The 22285-nt window shown below is 45.9% G+C and overlaps 1 protein-coding gene across 19 annotated transcripts in view; it reads left to right on the forward strand.

The window, feature by feature from the left end:
• Window positions 1–22285, forward strand: part of PRKAG2 (protein kinase AMP-activated non-catalytic subunit gamma 2) — a 290170-nt gene that overhangs the window by 250133 nt on the left and 17752 nt on the right. For all 19 annotated transcript variants that reach the window (XM_059074109.2, XM_067041793.1, XM_067041807.1 and 16 more), the window contains 7 exons: window positions 7813–7894; window positions 8922–8980; window positions 15789–15834; window positions 17572–17626; window positions 18641–18767; window positions 21421–21586; window positions 21903–21940. In XM_059074109.2, the coding sequence (XP_058930092.1) occupies window positions 7813–7894; window positions 8922–8980; window positions 15789–15834; window positions 17572–17626; window positions 18641–18767; window positions 21421–21586; window positions 21903–21940 (573 nt within the window). The remainder of the gene's footprint in view (window positions 1–7812; window positions 7895–8921; window positions 8981–15788; window positions 15835–17571; window positions 17627–18640; window positions 18768–21420; window positions 21587–21902; window positions 21941–22285) is intronic.

Consider the following 22285-nt stretch of genomic DNA (forward strand, 5'->3'; position numbering starts at 1 on the left):
ATTGACGAAGGGGGGGGCCTCCCGGGGTCCTCTTGGGTGGGGTTAGAATCGAGATCCACGAGGGAAGGGAAGCAGGTGCTCGCCTGCTTTAGAAGCAAGAAAGATAAGGGTCCGCTCTGTTGCTCAAGATTCGTGCTGCAGGTGCTGATAAAGAGGAAGGGAAACTCTTCAGCTCGTTTTGTGCTTTTTCATCATCAAGGAAAATGATCTTCAAAACGGAAAAAGTACAGTAAATGGTGATTAGAAGAAGTTAAAGCCCAGGATGGGTGTGGATTGTAGGAGGGTGCCTGTTTGCTTTCTCGTCCCGAGTTTAATCCGGATGTAGCTTGCCAGGCTCTTAGCGGCAGTGGAGGAATGGTGGAGAACTGGTCAGAGGCCTGACGCCCGAGGCTCCAGGTGAGAGAAAAAAAAGAGTCCTCAAAAAACGGTGGGAAATGTTATGTCATTCCCAGGTAAGGTGTTTGAATGAATTATTCATAAAGTAATAAAAGTAGTAATCTCTGGCAACCGATCATGAATTGACCCCCGAAAGTTGGGGAGATGAACCCGATTTCCTTTTAGGACTGTTCGTAGATGTGGTAAATACCATGAAAGGCAAATCTGGGTTTCACCTTGATGGTTGACAGAGTCTCGTGCCCTGTCCTGATGGATAAGATGCAGAAGTGTATCTTGGCAGCTCAGTGAATCTGGCTTATGGACCTTAGGGGAACGTCAGTGAAATCGCAGCCTGCCTGGAGTGAGGGTTCTAGCTGTACTGGATGCCTCTTGCGGGCCGGGCCACCTGCTACCGCAGCCAGCCCTGCAGGCGTGGTGGGCGGCACCTCCGCTTCCGTGACCGTGACCGGGGTGGGGGTGGGGGGGATGAGCGGGTGGGGGAAACGCCCCCGCCTCGCATGCTCTGGGAGGACGAGCCCCTGTCAGGCCCCTGTCCTGCGGCCAGCTCCACCACCCTTCACACACTGACACTGGCTCCCCTGCTAGCCTGTGTCACTCCCGCCCCCGGGACCACGTTCTCAAATAAACCGCGTGCGAGCCAGGCTCTGCTTTCTGGGTAAGACACTGCTGGGGCGCCTTAAGATTCTTTCACTCTAAGCTCAGCAGCATCCAGAACAATGACTTGAATGCTGACCTTGTTGGCCGGTCGCATCACCTAATTAACAGATGACTTGAAACCAGGAGAGAGAGAGCAGATGATAGCCAATATGCAGAAAGATTCCTCAACAAGCTGGATTATTCCTAGAGGCCCGGTTAGGAAGTAGCCGGCATCCAGAACAGTGGGAAATAGAGCGCGTTGCAGAAGCGAACAAGGCTGGGGGCTCAGAACCGCGGCGGTGTGAGGGTGACCTGGCGCGGCCCCACCCCCGTCAGGCTCACTCGAGGGGGACCTGCTAATGCCGACAGCCAGCAGACTGTTAACCCAGAAGCGCAGGCCGTGCTTTTAAGCGCCACGCAGTTTGCAAGTGATACAAAGATAGCTTTTACCCAAAAACAGCACCCCCTGCCCCTTACATCCTTGTCGTATTCCCCAGAGCCGGCAGTTCAGCTGCTAAATCTGGCGCTCGCTGCCACATTACCTTGATTCATTAGTTTTAGACACTTCTCCCTCCCTAATTCGGTAGCTGCGTTCTTTGTTCCTTGTCTGGCTTCCTTCCTCCCCCCACGCCCAGTGTCACTGTCTCAGTACCAGGGTGCTTTCATTCCCTTGACTGTGTCACTGAGCCCAGTGGTTTACTGTGGTTACATTTCCCATTTGTACCGTTCAGTGTTATTCCTGGAGCTTAGAATTCTTCCGTTTTTTATTTTCTTTGAACATCTACGGCTTTTCCCACCGGCTAACTTCTCAGTAGGATTTCCTGTGCAGCCCGACTTGGAGCCACGCCTGCCGGTTCTGCGTCTAATTGCTCATCACCGTCACCTGAGACTTTCACTGGTTCACGGCGGGAATTGCCTCCACCCTCTCCTGCTTTTTGAACACGTGCTTTTCTGCTTTCGTGATTTATTCTCTCTGTTTTGGTGGCGCACTTTCTCCAGGAGCTTCCGGTCCGGGCTGCATAACAAAACCCCGCAGGCTGGGAGGCTTCACAGGAATTCCTCCCTCAGTCCCGGAGGCTGAGAGTCCAAGAGCAAGTGCCCGTGGCGTCCGTTCCTGGCGAGGCCTCTCTCCCTGGCTCGCAGACAGCTGCCTGGCGAGCACGAGAGCTCTGGTCTTTCTCATAAGGACACCAATCCCAACCTTGTGGCCTCATCGAACGCCATCCAGCTCCATCAGGGGGGTCAGGGGGTGCAAACACCGTCCGTACTCGTCCCGGGAAAAGATGCCTGAGAGTTAGCTACTCATGCTCAGTCTGTAGACTCCGTAGATTCCAGGAGGTCGGTTTAGAACGTTCCATTGCTTTTAGCTCGTTGCTGACGAGCCGGCTGTTGTGGTTTTTCTCTTCTTTCACCTCCATCTTTTTATATGTGATTTTCCCCCTCTGAAGCTTTTGGGGTTTTCTCTCTATCTCCGGTGCTTCCGTGCCGCACGCCTGGTTGTGGTCTTTTCCACTTGCGAGCCAGGCACCCGCGGGGCCTCTGGACCTGACACGTGCGTCGCTCGGTCTGTGTTCACGGCGCTCTTCCTTCCGAGGCTCTCTTCCTGCTCTTTCCTTCCTTCTGGGACTTCAGTCGGGGGATCTTGGGCCCCCTGAATTGATCCTTTAATATTCTTATCCAGTCTCCTTCTCGCATTACTTTTCTGTTCTATTTCTTAGACGTTTCTTTGTTCTTAATCCATCTAGTGAGATGTATTCAAAACTGGAAGTAGTGCAGCCTCAACGTCCGAGGTTGTGTCGAGTGGCTCGTAATTAAGAGTCAGCACCTGGGGCTTCCCTGGTGGCGCCGCGTACAAAACAAAAACAAAACAAAAAAAAGAGTGAGCACCGACAGTTGGGGGGTGATCACAGGGGAGCCTCTGCCCGGGGGGTCTCACTGAAGAGTGTTGGGCCACCGTCTTTTTCATTGGAAGCCCCCAAATGTTCGGCGCTGTGTAGTTTATTTCTGAAGCAGTTTCTCCAGAAAAATAACCCTTCGATGGTGATGGCGGGTGGCTCTGGTCATGAGCTGATCTGAAACAGCCTTCCTGTTTGCTTTCATCCAGAGCCCCCGGTCGCGGGTCTCCCGGGTCGGGGGGAGATCGGTGGGCTTCTCTCGACACCCGCCTCTCCCCGGCCCCTCGCCGCGAGGCTCTTCCTCGTCGTTAGCGGTCACCTTGCTCCGCCTGTTTCTCGCCCTGGCGTCTCCTCGCTCCTTTTCCTTCTAGTTTACTCCCTGCCTGTAGTTTGAGAATAACTTTGCAAGAGGAAAAGATGTCAGAGATGTTCCTCTGCCACTTTTAAACCTAAGGAGCCACGAGGGAAACGCCAGGAAGGAGATAAATGAGGCCCTGCGGGGGCAGAGGAGGGATTCAGCTGGGCTGGGCGTGACCTGGGCGGGTTGTGTTGAGACCTTACAAGTTACAGGTGAGCTGGGCTTCAACAGCGGGAGCAGAAGGTAAGTCCATTTGAAGTAGCGGGAACACTGTGACACGGCCGGCACAACGGAAGGTAAGTTCACGGACGGAGGACTCGGCCGGACCGTAGGGGTCAGGCTGGGGCTGCATCGCAGAGGGTCTTGGAGACCAAACCTGAGAAGCTGGGCCCATCCTTGCTCAGGGGAGACGCCGTCAGGTGTTGTGAAATCCATTTGATGAGCTCTGATGTAGAAACTTAGTAAACTGTAGTGAACGGTTTTAAAGAGCTTTAGGGCTTCCCTGGTGGCGCAGTGGTTGAGAGTCCGCCTGCCGATGCGGGGGACACGGGTTCGTGCCCCGGTCCGGGAGGATCCCACGTGCCGCGGAGCGGCTGGGCCCGTGAGCCATGGCCGCTGAGCCTGCGCGTCCTGAACCTGTGCTCCGCAACGGGAGAGGTCGCAACAGTGAGAGGCCCGCATAGCACAAAAAAAAATTAAAAAATAAATAAAAGCCCCACAATTAATTTAATTATTGAGAATCAGGGTAGAACTGTGTATGGAAAGCAGGGAAGCATTAGAGGAATCAGATTCCCATTTTGGGGGAACACAGATGTGCTACTTGGCATTTAGATTGTCAGAATCTCTTAGCGCAACTAAGGCCGGCTTACCCTTTTAAAAAATCATTTTTATATTAGACTTTTATTTTCCTCTTTACTTAGCTGATTATCACATTTGGTTGTTTGAAAATCCTATTAAGGGCTTCCCTGGTGGTGCAGTGGTTAGGAATCTGCCTGCCAATGCAGGGGACACGGGTTCGAGCCCTGGTCTGGGAAGGTCCCACACGCCGCGGAGCAACTAAGCCCGTGCGCCACAACTACTGAGCCCGCGCTCTAGAGCCCGTGAGCCACAACTACTCAAGCCTGTGCGCCTAGAGCCCGTGCTCCACAAGAGAAGCCACCGCAGTGAGAAGCCCGCGCACCGCAACGAAGAGTAGCCCCCGCTCGCCGCAACTAGAGAAAGCCCGCGCGCAGCAACGAAGACCCAACGCAGCCAAAATAAATAAATAAATTTATAAAAAAGAAAAAAGAAAATCCTATTAAAATATAAAATTTTTAATTGATAACAGTTTGAGCCAATTGCATTATCAGTTGAAAAGAAAGAAATTTTCGGAGGCGCTCAAGGCCCCTAGGGTTTTTCCCTTAGCAGTAGACTGCGCCAGTCCTCTTTCAGCCTGTTGGCGGTTCGTTGGTGACGCCCTGTGCCTCCTGTAATTGAGGAGTTTCCTGAGCGTAGTTTTAAATTGCCCCTCGAACACTCCGTGCATGTGGTGCGAAGAAAGCCAAGTTGAGAAGGTTTCGTGACTGCGGAGAGGCTGCAGTGAAACCACGGCAGCAGGCGGGGCTGCTGATCTGGGGGCGCTGAGGCGTCCCCCGCTAAGGTACCGTGAGCACGCCTTGTCCACTTTGGGGAGTTCTGTCGGGTCTCTGGAGGGTGGAATTGTGACTCCCTCCATGACGTGTGGACCTATCAACAGCTCGTGTGGCCGAAGTTAAAACAGGAACTCGTTCTCTGCGTGGAAAATTAAAGCTTTGCTTCCTTCTGGCTTTTCATGCCGGACATCTTCACAGCAAGTCTGGTGAGTCCACGCACTTGCGGGAGCTCCCTGGTGGCCTAGTGGTTAGGATTCAGCACTTCCACTGCCGAGCGCCCAGGTTCAGCCCCCGGTCGGGGAACTGAGATCCTGCAAACCGTGCGGCGTGGCCAAAAAAGGAAAAAAGCAAAAACAAAAACACACACCCTCGTGAGGAAAGCTCTATCTGTTGGCCCCATCTTGTAGCTAAGAATGTCGAGGCTCAGAGAGGGCTGAGGACCTGAGCTGACGAAGAGTCAGTCTGTCCAGTTGGTCCTGCAGCTTCGCCCACTGAAACCGCTAGGAGGCTTTTTTGCTTCACTCCCAAGTATTTTCCTTAGCATCTGGTTGTTTTATTCATACCTTCTTGTGCAGAAGTGAAGGCACTTTTCACCTTGAACTCTTCATGTCCCCTTTGCCGCTGGACGGCTGCTTCCCTGGGTGTTTCCCTCTCGTGGCATCAGCAGTGTATCCTCAGGATGACCCGGGGAACACAACGTCAGCACACAGCACCCCTCCACCGTCTGCGTCCCTGGCCTGTCCGTCTTCAGTACCCGAGAGAGTCAGCGCTGTGCGGGCAGCTCCTTGTGCTTTGTGTGCAGAGGCCTTGAGATCCCTTTCGTAACTAACCTGGAGCATTTGGGGGCTGTTGAAGAGCTTGTGGGTAGCAGGTTAGTCAGAGAAGTTATTGCGGGGAGGCAGGATTTTCTCTGTCTCTGAAAGAACAGTCATTATATTGAGAGTTAAAGTGAGGCCCTGCTTCTGTTGGTGTCGCCATCTGTCTGACTGCTGCTCCTTTGAAAGTTAATGTCTTTTCTTCCCTCTGGCTGGTTTTCTCTTTGCCTTTGATTTCTAGCATCTTACCTATGATGTGCTGGGCGTGTGGTTTTCTTTGTATTTTCCCTGCCTGGGTTTTATTTGATGCTTTTGATAGATTCAAATTTTCTATTGAAATTCGCCTATTTGAACATGATTTGGAAAATGCCTTTGGAAAAATTCCAGAATTTTGTAGCTCAGTTCATAACTTTCTTTTCCCTCAAGAATTGTAGTGCCCTGAAGCCTGCCTGTGTGCTGCCCGCCAGTGCTTTCTGACGGGGATTTGTATGTTTTGTCCAACTCGTGCAGTTGTTTTCAGCTGTTTCATCGTGGCCAAACCAGAGCTTTCCGGAGTGGCTTTTCAGTAGCTGTGGTCGCTCAGGGTTACATGAATGATCCTGATGAATGATTTTAATTCTGGTTTTCTCTGCTAAATCTGTCATTTTGGAGGAAACAGTAGCAGTTTGTGGTTTTAAAAGTGCCCCCACTCCCTGCCTGCTCCAGCCAGTTAGAAAAACAAGCTAAGCAGATATTTAATGTGTTTCAGAATCCGTTTATCCATGACTTTCCCCCATATGCTTTTTTTTTTTTTTTTTTTCCCAGTATGCGGGCCTCTCACCGTGGTGGCCTCTCCCGTTGCGGAGCACAGGCTCCGGACGCGCAGGCTCAGCGGCCACGGCTCACGGGCCCAGCCGCTCCGCGGCACGTGGGATCCTCCCGGACCAGGGCACGAACCCGCGTCCCCCGCGTCGGCAGGCGGACTCTCAACCACTGTGCCACCAGGGAAGCCCCCCTATGTTCTTTTATAATATTTTCTAGGCCCGCAGTCAAGGACACCCAGAGCATCATCAAGGCAGAAATCGACCGTCCACACCGGCGCACCGTCCCTGGATACCATTTACTTACACAAACAGTGTGAATATTTGTGTGATTCTTGATACAAGCTGTGGCTCAAAAACTGTTCTGACAATTCATGGAGCCACCAGTGGTTTTATAACTGCACTTGTGTCGGGTGCTATCACGAAAACATATTGGCTTATTTAGCAGCTATCAGTGGTACTTTAAATTTGCTTTAATTTCCATTTGTTTGATTGTCAGGAAACTTGAACCATTTTCCGTATGTTATTTGCTGTCTGTGTTTAGAGGTCATTTCCAGCACTGAGCTTTTGGCTTTTACTAAATCATCACCTCTGCCGCCTGTCACCGTGTCCCCGAGGGTGTCTGTCCCGAGGGCTCAGGGAGATACTGTATGGGAACTACTCTGAACAGGGCCCAGCCCATAACAGGCACACGGCAAACGTCCGTCTCAAGAAGATATAAAAGTAGGAGTATATTCCATCTTTCATTCCTTCTCTTTCTCAACCTCAGGGAAATGAAGGGGGAATGCTTGTTGTTTTGTTATTGAACATGTGAAAAACAAACTTTCATTTCAAGTACTTTGAAATAACTTCAGTATTTCTGAATGAACTAATAACCACATATAGGAAAGAGCAAACTCGGAAGTTTGGGGCCGTCCCTGGCGGTCCGGTGGTTAGGACTCGGCGCTGTCACTGCCGAGGGCCTGGGTTCAGTCCCCGGTTGGGGAAGTAGGATCCCGCAAACTGTGTGGCGTGGCTCCAAAAAAACAAACCTTTGAAGTTTAATTCTTCTGTGTGGTTTTCATTACATTAAGTCTCTCTGATTGCATTGTTTCCGTTTGAAAAAAATAATCTCCAATCCCTATGTACCTTTCAATATACTACAAAAGCGTATTGCTAATGTTAATAAATTCAGTTGTTTTTAACTGGTAAGCTTTGGTTGCGTGCTTTAGTGGAAGGTATTTTTCTCCCTGCGTATATATAGACTTTAAAAATGTGTGTTGTCTCTCTCATTGGTCTTAGGTTAAAAAGGCCTTCTTTGCCCTAGTAGCCAACGGTGTCCGAGCAGCGCCTCTGTGGGAGAGTAAAAGACAAAGTTTTGTAGGTAAGCGGCACGGGCCGGGGATCTGAAAGCCTCAGTGAGTTCAAGAAGGGCTGGTTTGGAGTGCGGCCTAGTAGACATGTTACCAATCAAAGGACAGTCTTGCTTTTACATCCTGTGTGGTGGGACTGCTAGTAAATTCAAACCACTTATGCACCTGTGTGGAGTTTCTTTGGATTCAGCGCCGTTTTGGCTCTGAAGGCGCCTCGGTGGTTGCCCTGGTCCCAAGGCCGAGGCCCGACCCCTTCCTGTCGGTCCCTCCGCCCGCGGTCCTGCCGCGGGCCATCCCCGCTCCCGCCCCGGTGAGCACGTTTCTGACACAGCAGAGGAAGCGGTGGAAACGTGACTGGTACCTCTGTTAAAGCGCTGTTACGCTATTTAAAATACCACGTGACTCACAGTATCTAAGCTCCATCATTTTCTCATCTTATGGATCACAGCGGACGATGGGCGTCGTCCCTCTTAGGAGGCATCGCGTCACTTCGCATCATTCTGAAATGACACTCCGTGTCCGCAGCCCCTGGTGCTGCAGCTGCCTCAGGGGAGAGGTTGACGCCTTCACCTCTGTAGCCCTGGTGTCTGGCGCCCAGTGGGCCCTGCGTAAAGTGTGCCTGGGGAAGCCACTGTTTCTAGAGGGATTCTCAGAAAACAAGCCAAGTGCTACCAAAAGTGCCATGTTTCTAGAGCTCTGGGGATACCTTATCTTATTTTAAAGTATCCTAAACTATTTACACGTAGCCACAAGTCTTTTGTGATGTTTAATAACGTTCAGAAAGTTTTGTCTTGGTGAATTGCCAACTACCGTGATTAATTCCATCAATATCACCATCGGGTTGAATTTCAGCTAAATTTGTGTTATCTTAGTGTGGTGTAGATAATTAACAGATTAATAGTTTTAAATAATACATTAAGCTGTGCTGGTAGTCTTTAAGGCTGTCTAGTAAATAAATATTCCAGGTTTGCTTATCATCTGAAATTTTTCTTTAATGTTTTCATAGTTGTATATTTAATATATAATTATTTCTTCCAGGAATGCTAACAATTACAGATTTCATTAATATACTTCATAGATACTATAAATCACCCATGGTAAGTGCCAGAAATCCTTATGTCAAGTAAGTGGAGCTATATATTTCTCTGTACGTATTTAGAGCTCTGTGTGTGTGTGTGTGTGTGTGTGTGTGTGTGTGTGTGTGTGTGTGTGTGTGTGAAGATTTTATGGTTTTCTTTTTTGGTGCCAGCTTGGCGGTGCTGGTGGTTGATTTTTCCAACTATATATAACGTGCAGGAAACCTAAGTGTAAATCAGTCTGACATTTGAAGCTGGAGAAGGTAGCCTCAGGAAGCATAAAAGGCAGTAATAGCCTCTTTATTCAGCTTTCAGAAGTCCTCAGATTAGTGGAATTCTACGTGCTCGTTTATCGCCTAGTCTATCAATTTCATTAAATTTATGCTCTCTGACGGCGTTAAGGGCATGCTGTAGTGTTGAGATCTGCCTGGACCCATGAATGAAGGAGGCCCCTCGCACCCTTCCAGACCAGGGGTGGCTGTCCCCAGTGAAGCCCACAGGGGAGAGGAGAACAACACAGGCCTGACTTCCGGGCCTGTTGCTGCGCACACAGCTTTATGCAGTTACCCCTGAAATTTTATAAAAGAAATAATACGGACTCTGTGCTTTTAAAGAAGTAAAAATTAAAATTGGAGAAATTCAGTTTTGACATTTTTCTGCCACTTAAGAAAAGACTGCTACTGGCTAATTTTAGTGGCAGAACTCCCTGGTTCCTGGTCCAACTGTTTTATAAGAGCATAGTTTGAAAAATACATATGGCCTTTATCTAACACTATGATTTCTGTGATTCTACCAGCTTGTTTGACTTTTGGTTTTGGTTGTTTTTTTTGAGTTGTTTTGTTTGGTTTTTGTTTGTTTGTTTGTTTGTTTTTGGCAAGGTTGGAGAAGGACAGAATTGTATACTTTGTTTCTTTAACTAGTACTATTTTGGGTATCTAATAGGTAAAAGGCAATCCAGTTAATACTGTTTTGACATGTAATGGTCAGTATTGCCCAATAATTAAATTCCTACACAAAACGGAAAAATAAGCTTCTGCTTAAGACATACTCTTAGAAGGAAGTTTTACCAAAGACTTCATAAGTATTCCATATTTATTTCACATGACATACCTGATTTCTTAAATACTGCCAAATGCAGCTGAATATTGGTTTTCCTTATAATGGTCATTTCTCTGCTTTTGGACTGGCAAAATCAGCACAAATATGATTATTAAGTGGCTACATTTTAATAAAATGCAGCTAAACCCCCTATAATAGATCTCAGCAGTAGTTAATTAAATCAGAATTTCTAGAGAGTAGTTATATCTAAATATATAGTCCAAAGTTTTTCTTAATACTTGAGGATACATTTTTTTCCTCCATATTACACCTCATTTTCTAATTTTATATATATATATATCAGATGCTCTTTCCTTCACCTCTGTTCTGGGTCTGCTTCTAAAGACTGGTTTTTCTCCTGTTATTGGTTACGTTTTCCTGCTTCTTGCAAATGTAATAATTTCTAGTGGATGCTGGACATTGTTAATGTTATGTGGTTGAATATCTGTATCGTCTTCCTTTAAAGAGTTGGAGTTTGTTTGGGCAGGCAGTTAAATTACTTGCAGGTCTTTTCTTAAAAACAGTTTTTATTGAGATACAGTTCATATATCCTATATTTCACCCATTTTAGTGTATACAATTCAGTGGCTTTTAGTACATTCAGAGTTGTGCAGTCATCACTACAGTCAATTTCAGAACATTCTCATTACCCGAAAAAGAAACTTCACACCTTTAGCTGTGACACGCCACCAGCCCACCATGACCGCCAGCCCTAGTCAACCACTAATCTACTTTGTAGATTTGCCTATACTGGACAACTCATGTAAATGGAATCACACAATATGTGGTCGTCTGTGACCGGCTTCCTTCACGTAACATAGTGTTTTCAAGGTTCCTCCATGTTGTAGCATATATCAGTACTTCATTTCTTTTTATTGCCAAATAATATTCCATTGTATGGCCATACCACATTTTACTTATTGATCAGTTGACGGACATTGAATGGTTTCCACTATTTGGCTATTGTGAATGATGCTGCTATGAACAGTCATGTACAGGAGCTTATGTGGATATATGTTTTCCTTTCTCTTGGGTGTAGACCTTGAATAGAATTTCTGGGTCACATCATAATCTGTGTGTAACTATTTGAGGAACTGCGGGACTTCTCCACGGCGGCCGCATCATTTTACGTTCCCACCATCAGTGTGTCAGGGTGCCAATTTCTCCACGTCCTCGCTGACCCTTGTTACTGTCTCTCTTTTTGATGATAGCCATTCTAGTGGATGTGAATGGGTACCTCATTGTTACTTTGATTTGCATGTCCCTGATGGCTAATGCTGTTGAGCATCTTTTCACGTGCTTAATTCGAGGCTTGTTTTTAAGCTTTGTTAGGGTGTTAAGCATCACTCTGGCTGGTTCAGTGCTACTAGTGCTTCTGGGATCTCCATGGATTTCCCTGGTTGTTCAGCAAGGACTTTTCACTCTGCCTGGTGAGAAGGCAAGTGCCTTCTCACGCCGTGCACGCCCGGCTTCGTGTTCAGTCGGGGCCTCCAGGCAGTCTCTGCGCAGCCTTCTTTTCTCTTTCTGGACAGCTCCACCTCGTCTGGTAGTCTGTCCTTCAGTTTCCATCCGTCTCAGTCAGCCCAGACTTTGACTTCTACCTCCCCAGCTCACTGAGACCTGCTTCACTTGGGGTCAGCTGCCTGCATCACAGTCCACAAAGTGCCTCTCAAGAGGGACGTGGCGGTCACGGGGCTCAGCTTGCTTCCCTTCTCGCGGGGACGACGGCCCTGCCTCACGTGTTGTCTAATGTCTGAAAACAGTTCCACATCTTTTCCCACTTTCTAGTTGTTTCCAGCAGGAGACTCAGTGTGGTCCCATCTACTCCATAATGGCTGTTAGAGCTCTGTTGATGTTTTTTTTTTTTTTTTTTTTTTTTTTTTGGCGGTACGCGGGCCTCTCACTGCTGTGGCCTCTCCCGTTGCGGAGCACAGGCTCCGGACGCGCAGGCTCAGCGGCCACGGCTCACAGGCCCAGCCGCTCCGCGGCACGTGGGATCCTCCCGGACCGGGGCACGAACCCGCGTCCCCTGCATCGGCAGGCGGACTCTCAACCACTGCGCCACCAGGGAAGCCCTCTGTTGATATTTTAACCACACCTTTTTCACTGTTTGGTTGTTGTTGTATGGTTGCTGAATGGGTTTCAGTATCATTTTTAACTTACCACAGTCTGTTGAGAGTTAGTATCGGAATTATATGGAAAATATAGTTCCATTTAATCTACCCCTATCGTTTTTGTTTTAAAGAAAGTGAAGGGTAAAAGGGAAAAAATTAGATTTTTATATTTACCCGCATAGGTACCATTTCCTGTTCTTCTCTGTGGATCTAGAATCACCGTCTGCTGTCACTTCATCTGGAGAACTCCCGCCAGCATTTGTGTGGTCCACATTGATGATGAATTATCGCAGTTTCTGTCTGTCTGACAATGTCATTATTTCATCTTGATTTTTTTTTTTTCATCTTGATTTTTGAAGGACAGTTTTGCTGTTTTATAGAGATTGAGTAAACTGTTTTTTGGTTTTGGGCTTTTTTCTTTAACACTTTAAGGATGTAATTTCATCGTCTTCTGGCTTCCCAGAGCTTCTGATAAGAAGTCGGTAGGAATCCCTGTCCTCGTCTCCTCTATGTAAGGCACCATTTCTTTCTGGCTCAAGGCTTTCTCTTTAACCTTGGACTTCAGCTGTTAACTGTGATATGTCTTTGTATTTATCCTGTTCTGGGTATGCTGAGTTTCCTTGATCTTCTAAGTTGCTTTTCTACCTAATTTGGGAAGTTTGGGGCTGCTGTTTCTTCATTTTTGTTTTTATCTATCTTAAACTCACTGATTCTTCCTTGGGTGATCTCCAGTCTTATTTGCAAACCTTATTTCTACTGAATACTTCTTTTCAGTGAGATTGGGAGCTTAAACATGAAAGATTTTGTAGATTCTTTGTAAAAATTCCTAGGCTGATTTTCCACAAAATGGAAATGGAACTTTTAAAATTATAATTTTATGGGTATTATGGAAATAACTCTTTATGACGAGACCCAAGGCTGCTACCTTTCTTATCAGCCACTGTATTTACATAGATGTCGGTACTGTACACCTCTTTGTTTTTTTAATTATTAAATTCTTTGCTTGAGTGGTGGTTGCTTCTTCCCTGCCCCCTACAGAGCTGCCGTGGTGGCACTTTTTTTTTTTTTTTTTTTGTGGTACGCGGGCCTCTCACTGCTGTGGCCTCTCCCGTTGTGGAGCACAGGCTCCGGACGCGCAGGCTCAGCGGCCACGGCTCACGGGCCCAGCCACTCCGCGGCACGTGGGATCTTCCCGGACCGGGGCACGAACACGCATCCCCCGCATCGGCAGGCGGACTCTCAACCACTGCGCCACCAGGGAAGCCCCGTGGTGGCACTTGTTGTCTCTCCTCTCCTGACCTGCCCTCTCAGCTCTCTCTCGTTTTCCTCCTGAACCCTCTGCTTGTCTCCCTGCGGCTTCTCTTCTTTGGACATCTGAGTCCACTTCCTCCATGGGCACATTGTCCTCCAGGTCCGTGGTCCTTGCAGTTGAAACGCAGGTCTTTCAGGATCCTCCTGGAGAACCGCCTCAGTGACGGAGAGCCCTGTGCCGTCTCCCTGGGAGCAGAACTAGTCACTATCTCAGCGCCCCCATTAACTACCCACACAGCACTTTTCATACTGTATTCTGATTAGTTGTAGGGCAGTGTTTCTCAACTGGGAGTGATTTTGCCTCCCAGGGGACATTTGACAACATCTGGAGACATTTTTTATCATAGCTGGGGGGAGGGTGGGGCAGTTCTACTGGTGTCTAGTGGGCAGAGGCCAGGGATGCTGCTAAATGTCCTGCAGTGCACAGGACGGCCCTACAAGAGAAGTATCCAGCCTAAAATGTCAGTAGTGCCAAGGTCGAGAAAGGCTGTCGTAGGGGTATCTGAGGTTCTTTCTTGTTCGGTAGTTCTTCGAGGTGGAGACTGTATGTTACCCATGTCTGTACCTTACACACACACACACACACACACACACACACACACACACACACACACACACACACACACACACACACACACACACACACACACACACACACACACACACACACACACACACACACACACACACCACCCCTTCCCGTCTTGCCAGCGCCAAACATCCCCAGTTCATAAGAGACCCCCGTGTTCGCTGAGTCGTGGCCATGCTGGTGGCCCTGGCTAAAGCTCCGAGGGGGGCGTGCAGGCAGAGCACGGGCATCACCTCAGAACCGCCTAATGTTCTGCTTTCAACTGTGTGAAAACCAGAGCCTCATCTTCCTCAATTAGGCGTTTTCTCTGTCGTGGATGTTGTTCAGTCACTTGGCATCAAAATGGGGGTGGGGGGCGGGTCCTCGCTTAGTCGTTCGTCTCTATTTCCCCCGTTTTATTATTCTCGAAACCCTCTGGTTCTGCCTTTCGCTTGCCCCTACGTTCCCCCAGTCACCATTCGAGACCTAACTGACCCGACGCTCGCTTTTGCATCTGGCTTTGGCGCTGTCCCGTCACCCCACTGCTTAAACCCATCCGCGCCGGCCTGGCGTTCTCTCCCAGACACGGAGCCCGCCTCGGGTCATTAGCCCCCAGACCCCTCGCTCCTGTCCCCCAGCACCGTCTCCTCTCCGTGTGTCGGGAACGTGAGGAAGTCCTTTTCGTCTCCAGGCCCTTACGAGTTTATCTTCTTTTATGTAAAGTCCATTCATCATTCATCACGCAGAGCCTGGCTGAAGTCCACCTCCTGAGGTTTTCCTTGCCTGACCTCCGACCTCTGCTCATCCGTACTCTCCCTGCACCCCTGCACTAAATAAGCCTTTTAGAGTATGTTCTGATATGTACACCTTCTTGGCGGTGGCTTCTGGCCAGTTGTTGGTGGTCTTTCGGTACAGGACTGTCTTAATGTTGCCAAGCGGATTTTAAGCTTCAAGAAGCTTCAGGAAGAGGCCAGGTTTTCTTCCTGCAGGGCCCCCGGGAGTCCCAGGGCAGCACTGCAGGAGGCAGAGCGGCTTTCTTAAGCTGAGCCGCAGTGGAGGCTGCAGCAGGTGGGGAGGCCCTACGCCTCAGGCTCACAGAGCGCGTCGTCCGCACAGAAGCTGAATGTGGAGGGCCTTCTCCTCAGCTGTTCAGGAAGGGAAACAGATTCAGAGGCCTTAAGTACTTTGACCAAAAGCAGCAGCCAAGATGCAGTGATGTGAGTGCTGACGGCTCCAGGTGACTGAGGGCTGTACCCACTGCCCAGCCTCCAGGCTCTCCAGACTCCACGCCCTCTCTACCTCTCCGAAGACGCCCATGTGGTCCAGGCATAACCCGATCCAGCAACTTAATTAGCACATGATTTAACCAACTGCCCTTTTAAAATCAGAGACGCTAAAATCTTAAGTATCCTCAGAAAGAAGGAATGTGTGTATATGTCCGTGTGTGCGTGTGCGTGTGCGTGTGTGTATGTTTTAAAATTTAAGTGTATCAGAAATTTTCAAATTAAGTTAATGAAAATATTGTGTTGGTTTATGTTTTAAATTTATAAAACATTTGTCTTCAGAGAAAGGTACAGCACTTTTTGTCTCTCATTTATATTTCTAATATTTCTGAATTATCTTGTTTCCATCTGCTGAATTATGGGACTCAGCAGTAGTTATGAAATAGTAATTTCTTTTTTTTCCCCTTATGTTGTGTGTGTTAACATTTGTAAATAAGAGTTTTTCTTATTTCTAGGTACAGATTTATGAATTAGAGGAACATAAGATTGAAACATGGAGGGGTAAGTAAGCACTATTGAGTGTTAAAAAACCTTTTAATAAGAGGGAAAAAAATGTTCTACATATGTATAAAATGTTTTAATTTCCCAGGTCCTCTTCTCTCTGCTTAATAATTAACTACATTAAGACATTTATTTCTATATTAGTTTTGATCGTGTGCCATACTACGATAAATATTACCCATTCTGTTTCATACACATGTATAGAGAACCTATAACAAGTCTTTAGGCTAAGGCTGGGATATAGATGGGATATAGTAACTAGTGCCCGAGTCTCTGGCCCCCAGTGGAGCCACCATTCACCACTAAGTATTACCTTCCAGATCTTTGCCTTTGTATAGAAAAATGCACCAAAGGAATGCCTGAAATTAACAAAAGCAAGGATCTGTTCCTATTTAAATTCAGTCATTATTTCTTTACATTATTATTATTTCTTTACAAATTATGGAGACAAGTAGAACAAGTGAACCTTAAACTAGATGATTTGGATAAAATCACATGAAAATAACTTCAAGATTGCTTTCTTTTGTTTGCAGCATTGAAACTCACCCTGTATAATCACAATAGCCTTTTCTGAAATGGAGCCATTTTTTATATTGTAATTTCATGATTGTGAAATTGTTCCGTCTTAATGAGACCCACCCTGCTGGGCTGGTACAGAGGGGGCAAAGGACCAATCAGTAGGAATATCCTAGATAGGCGCCTGGGATGGGGATGCTTGAGGAAGAAGCCTTTGTAGGGTGTCCAGGGAGAAGCCTACATTAGAAATTGAGGGGCCAGCTCAAGGAAATTTTTAAATTTAAAACTGAGATTTAGCTTTGTACTCCCATTATCTGCTTGGTATGATAAGCACCCCTTGTGAGTGGCTGCGAGATCTGAACGTCCGCTGGAATGCTCTAAAGGGGGCTGGGCCTCTTTTAAACCCCATGTGATTTAGAAGTTTCATTGAACGATCTGTTTGATTTATGATAGCTTTATCAAGTCAAACCAAACAAAATAAGTCAACATGGGATCCACATTTTAGCACTGCCTATTATGCAGTGAATATATATATTTTAATGCCAAGACACTTTTTGATAAATTCTATTGCATAAGTAATGTTAGACCAAGGTTTAAGTATATTTACATTTTGATATTACATGGTATTTGGTAGTAATAATAATAATAATGTCGAGATTTTCTTGAATGCCTTCTGTGTAGAAACCTCAGTAAAGCAAATTAATTACAGTTTATCTTTACAAAGATAATGTCTGCATTACTCGAAAGATCCCCAGATACAACAGATCAAGCTTTGGTGTGGAAAATGAAACTTAATAACATTTAAAGAACAAAGTTTGCTATAACTTTTATTTTATCTTTTAACTTGTGAAAATTAGGTTTAAAGGATTTCATAAAGTCTTCATTTGTTGGGGGTGATAGTGACTTGGTAACATTCTAGTGACCTCTGCTGGTATTGCTCTTTTATCAGATTTCTTGACTTTTCTTCTGATTTTTACAACATCTGTTGTAATACTGTTTTTAAATACTTACCTTTTCCACAAAGGCAACATCCTGAAACAGTTTGGAGGTTGTTTAATAATAGCCATAACTATAAGTAACAATAGTTTTCAGTAAATTAATTCGATTTGGGTTTTTAATCCTTCTAATTATTACCTGTAAATTGAAGGGTATTTTAGTTTATGTAATAATTACAAACAGCAAATATGTTACTAATTACATATTTTCTTTCTATAAATACAGAGCTTTATTTACAAGAAACATTTAAGCCTTTAGTGAATATATCTCCAGATGCAAGGTAAACTTGTAAAGTTTTTCTCCTTTGAAAACATTCCATTCATTCAGATTCATCTGTTTCGTTACCATGGGGGATAGATTTTCTTTTTAATCTAGATAGGGGCCAGCCTCCTTAATATTAAATTCAGTAAACTTAGAGACAGTAGAAATCACAGCCATCGTTGGTCCAAAGGACTGATAATGAACTAGGAAGATGGTCATACTGAGCAGTTTGAAAATCCAGATCACCTGCAGCAGAAACCCGCTAGGGAGCTCGTTAAAGCTGCAGATTCCTGGGCTCTTCTCCCAGTCAGTCTTTGGAGGGTTCTAGTGCCCCGGAATGTGCATTAAAACAACTCCCACAGGGGTCCCAACATGCACTGAAGTTGAAAACGGTCTCCTTAGGCACCGGTCCAGAGGTGGTCAGAGGATGGGGCTGCCCACAGGTGTTGACCCAAGCCTTCTGGGACGGCTCGGATACATTTTCAGAAATGAAAGCATTCTTAAAACTAGTGCACTAGAGAGAAAAAGTGGAATACTGATTTTTATTATTTTATTTCCAAGTCCTAAAGAACAGCTACACCCAGCACACCTCCTTGTCGGCAGTGGCAGGAGAGGCTGGATCAGCCAGCAGTGGGCTGGCTGAGCACGGAAGCGGCCAGAGGGCAGCGTGAAGTCAGACCGGCCAGTGCAGGGGCCCCGGCCACAGCGCCCTCTGTTGCCAGGGTCGTCCATTAGCTTCCCGAGGCGTTAGCTTCTGTCATTTCTCAAAAGCATCAAACCTGCTATTAAAAAACTGCTCTCCTAGAGATTTTTGTAGTTCACACTTGGATTTGAGGCTTATTAACAGATTATGGAAAATCGAAAATGTTGCTGAGCTCTCCAGTTTAAAACTTTTCTAGAACGCTGTTTTAGGTCAGTCAACCTTTTAATATTGTAATTTAAGACACTGAAAGTACGTTTAAAGCAGGGGTGGTCCAAAGTTTTCTAATTCTTCTTTAAAGCCTCCTAACAACTGTAATGGCTTTTCCCACAGCCTCTTCGATGCTGTACACTCGTTGATCAAAAATAAAATCCACAGATTGCCAGTTATTGACCCTATCAGTGGGAATGCACTTTATATACTTACCCACAAAAGAATCCTCAAGTTCCTCCAGCTTTTTGTAAGTAGTTTTTAGTGTTTCTAAAGACATAGCTGCATCTACTTTAATTTACTTCAAGTAAATTGGCTCCTGTTACCCTCATAGAAGAAATCGTTAGTTTTGAGGTCTCCATTCCTAAACTTCAGTTTCTCAACTCGCTACTATTTGAATTGTACATTCTCAAAGTTGATTCCACTTAAAAAGTAATCACCTTTCAGTGCAAGTAAAAACACTTGGAAGTCTCTGTTTAAATGAGGACATTCTATCGCCTAAAACGAGGAGAAGCAAAGCAGCTGGCGAGTCGGTCTGATTAAGGAACCGCTAACCCAAGACGGCTTGAGCCAGACTGCCTTATGACGCTCTGCTGGTGTCACAGTTGGGGACATGCTCAGAAGTCCTGGCCCCACGGCGGTCTTATTATTTACCGCAGCAGTGATAGAAAAGCCCAAAGCAAAACCAATGTTGACAGCAGAATACCGTGTCGGTCCAAATCGGGGCTATATTGTCTGTGGGTTTTTCCTCAGCTGCATCGGGAATGAGACGGCTTCCTAGTCATCCAAGACTCAGAACCTCTGTGGTCGGCAGCATTAGAAAGAGGCTCAGAAGGGCCAGAGTGTTCACAGGAGGGCTTTAATTTTTTCCTTTTAATTACATGCACTGAAGTTGAGGTTATAAGTAATTGGTCAACTAGAACCAGTAAGAGGCCTCATTCACGGTTCAGAGGAGATCATATTAAGAATCATTTTTTTTAAAGAATTTAGTAGACATCTACATCAAGTTAGCTTTCCTGTCTTCTCCACAGCTTCAAATAAGGAAAAAAAGCAGCATTCTAGTGTGGCGTGAAGGAGCGCAGGATGCTGCGACAGCCGCGCAGAGGGTTTAAGTGATTGGGAGAAATGCCTTGTCCATCAAACCAGCCCTATATTTTAATAGTCTGTGTAAATGTAGCACTCATCGTGTTTAAATAAACACTAGGAAATAATGTAGGAAGGAGGAAAGTAATTTGCAGAAAAGCATGAAGTTTGGTAAAGAGGCAGTCTAGGGAAGAAGAATTAAGGAGGCGGGGACATCGTTGGTCAGACTTCCTGTCTGCCATGGCAGTAAAGATGAACGCATGCGGTCGCCTTGGCACTGAGCTTTATCAGGACCCAGGAGGCAGGGCGGGGCTGTACCATGCTCTTAGCCCATGCACCCCTTAGAATCGCCATTTTAAAACAATACTAATCATGAGGGGAGCTAAACACCGTTAAGCGTAACGCTGTGTCAGGCACTTCACATGATAAAACTAATCCTAGCCACCGCCCTCTCAGGTAGGTATTTTTATTCATCTGATTTGGAAGCGGTAACATTCAGCAAGGTTGCGTAGCTTTGCCACGGTTGCCGGTGGTGGTGGTGGAGCAGCCCTCCCTCCAACGGCTCCGTCCGTCCGTGTCCAGGGGCGGCGTAGATCCTCGGGCTCAGGGCGCCTGGCTCACAGGGCCGACCGCGCCCGGAGGCCCAGCGCGTTTCTGTGGCCGCGCTGCCGAGGAGGAGGCACAGCCTGAGACAGGCCTTTGGCATCTTCCCCTCTACAAGTAGAGGAGGTGGCCTCTGCCAGTACTGCCTTATATTTGGGCCAATATGGTAATGAGAATCATGCTGTTAGAATATTCAGCTAGGGATTTTCAGATAAAAATGAAGAATTTTAAGTAAACTCCAGAACCTGATTTTTACTGCCTTGAGATCATGTTCCGAGAAAAAGTAGCGTTGCCCTTAGAGACATTTGACAGTCAGCCTAAGTGTGCAGACGGAACAGGGGTTTATCCTGCGTCAAGATGGGCTAGATGACCTAATAGGCCTTTCTTTTTTTCTCTCTAAATTTCTAGGATTCTCATGATTTGAATATTGATGAACTCTTTGACTTGAACATTTTGTTTCTTCTAATTGTTCATCTTTTCCTGATAATTATAAGGTACACCAGGAGGATGGAATCAACTGTACCCTTTATAAAAGGTGGATTTTTGAAACCATAGACCTTATTTTGTTTTAGTCAAACATGATCCTAGACTCCTCTCTTCTGACTTCTCCCTCCTCCTTTAAAACAGCCCGTGAAAAGAAAAGTTAACTTTTAAACGTTCTTCTAATTCTGTTCAGTTGGCTTGTTCTTGTTCCTAGTAGACAAAAATTGGAGTCCTCCAATGGAGAATTCAGGATGTAGATAGAGGTGGGATGGTGTGGGAACTAGCTTAGCAGCTCAGACAGCCACCATCAAACGCTTTGAGCTTGGAAATGTGCGGGTTCTTAATAAACATTACTTAATAATGACAGCAGGACCATGAATTTAACATGAATAATTTAAGAAGATTCTTGGTGGCTGATGGGTCTTAATTTCCAAATAGACCTGTTGTTCCCTTCTGTCCGGTTTTCCAGTGGGTGAAGAGAAGGAGAAAATGTTAAAATGTTTAGTGCTTTGCAGTATTTTTACTAAGTAGTTAAATTTAAGCATAAACATATAGGCTGGTTTGAACAAAAGACACAGTTCTTGTGTGTAACATTTTCATGTTAATTCAGATATCCGGGTGGATTGTTAGAAAAGACTAATTTGTTGCACATAGTTTTTCATCGAGTGTGGACATGTGAACACTGAAAAGGTCTGCCCTGGCTCTAGAGCATCTGTGCCCGTCTTCCTGTCTAGATGTCTGATATGCCAAAGCCTGCTTTCATGAAGCAGAACCTGGGTGCGCTTGGAATCGGGACCTACCACAACATCGCCTTCATACACCCAGACACTCCCATCATTAAAGCCTTGAACGTCTTCGTGGAAAGACGAGTGTCAGCCTTGCCTGTTGTGGACGAGTCAGGTCTGTGTGCTGGGCCATACCAGTTGAACAGAAACAACGGTTTATCTCCGTAGGGTAAAACTATTGTTAAATGACCTGGCATATCAGATAAGTGGGGAAGTGAAAACTTAGACCAAGGAGTACTCAGGAGAATAAGAATTTTATACTGGCTTAGTTTCACATTTTCCATTAAGATATGATGTCATGTCCCTTTTAAAATAGACAAGTTTATTTTGTTTAGCAATATTTAATTCTTAGTAAATATCTAGTTAAGATTGATATTAAATGCTGTTTTTTGTTTCTAAGACATTATTCTAACATACATTTTTATTTTTAGGAAAAGTTGTAGATATTTATTCCAAATTTGATGTAATTGTAAGTATTTTTAATTTTGTTAAACCTGTCGTCTAGAATGCATTCAAAGCATATTCATTAGTCTGTTTTTTGTGGCTTTTCCTATTTTAATAATTCCCAGCTTCTTTGAGGATGAGGACCTTATCAGAGAATTCCATAGACTCCCCAACAGTAATTGTACTTTTCATAGTCATTGCTTTAGCAGTGTATAACGTATTAGTAGCATTTTATTTTTTAACTTTCTATTTTATATTGGAATATAGCCGACTACCAATGTTGTGACAGCTTCAGGTGCACAGCAAAGGGACTCGGCCATCCGTATACCTGTATCCATCCTCCCCCAGACTCCCCTCCCATCCAGGCTGC

The sequence above is a fragment of the Kogia breviceps genome, chromosome 9 (genome assembly GCF_026419965.1).
Source record: "Kogia breviceps isolate mKogBre1 chromosome 9, mKogBre1 haplotype 1, whole genome shotgun sequence".
Taxonomy (NCBI): Eukaryota; Metazoa; Chordata; class Mammalia; order Artiodactyla; family Physeteridae; genus Kogia; species Kogia breviceps.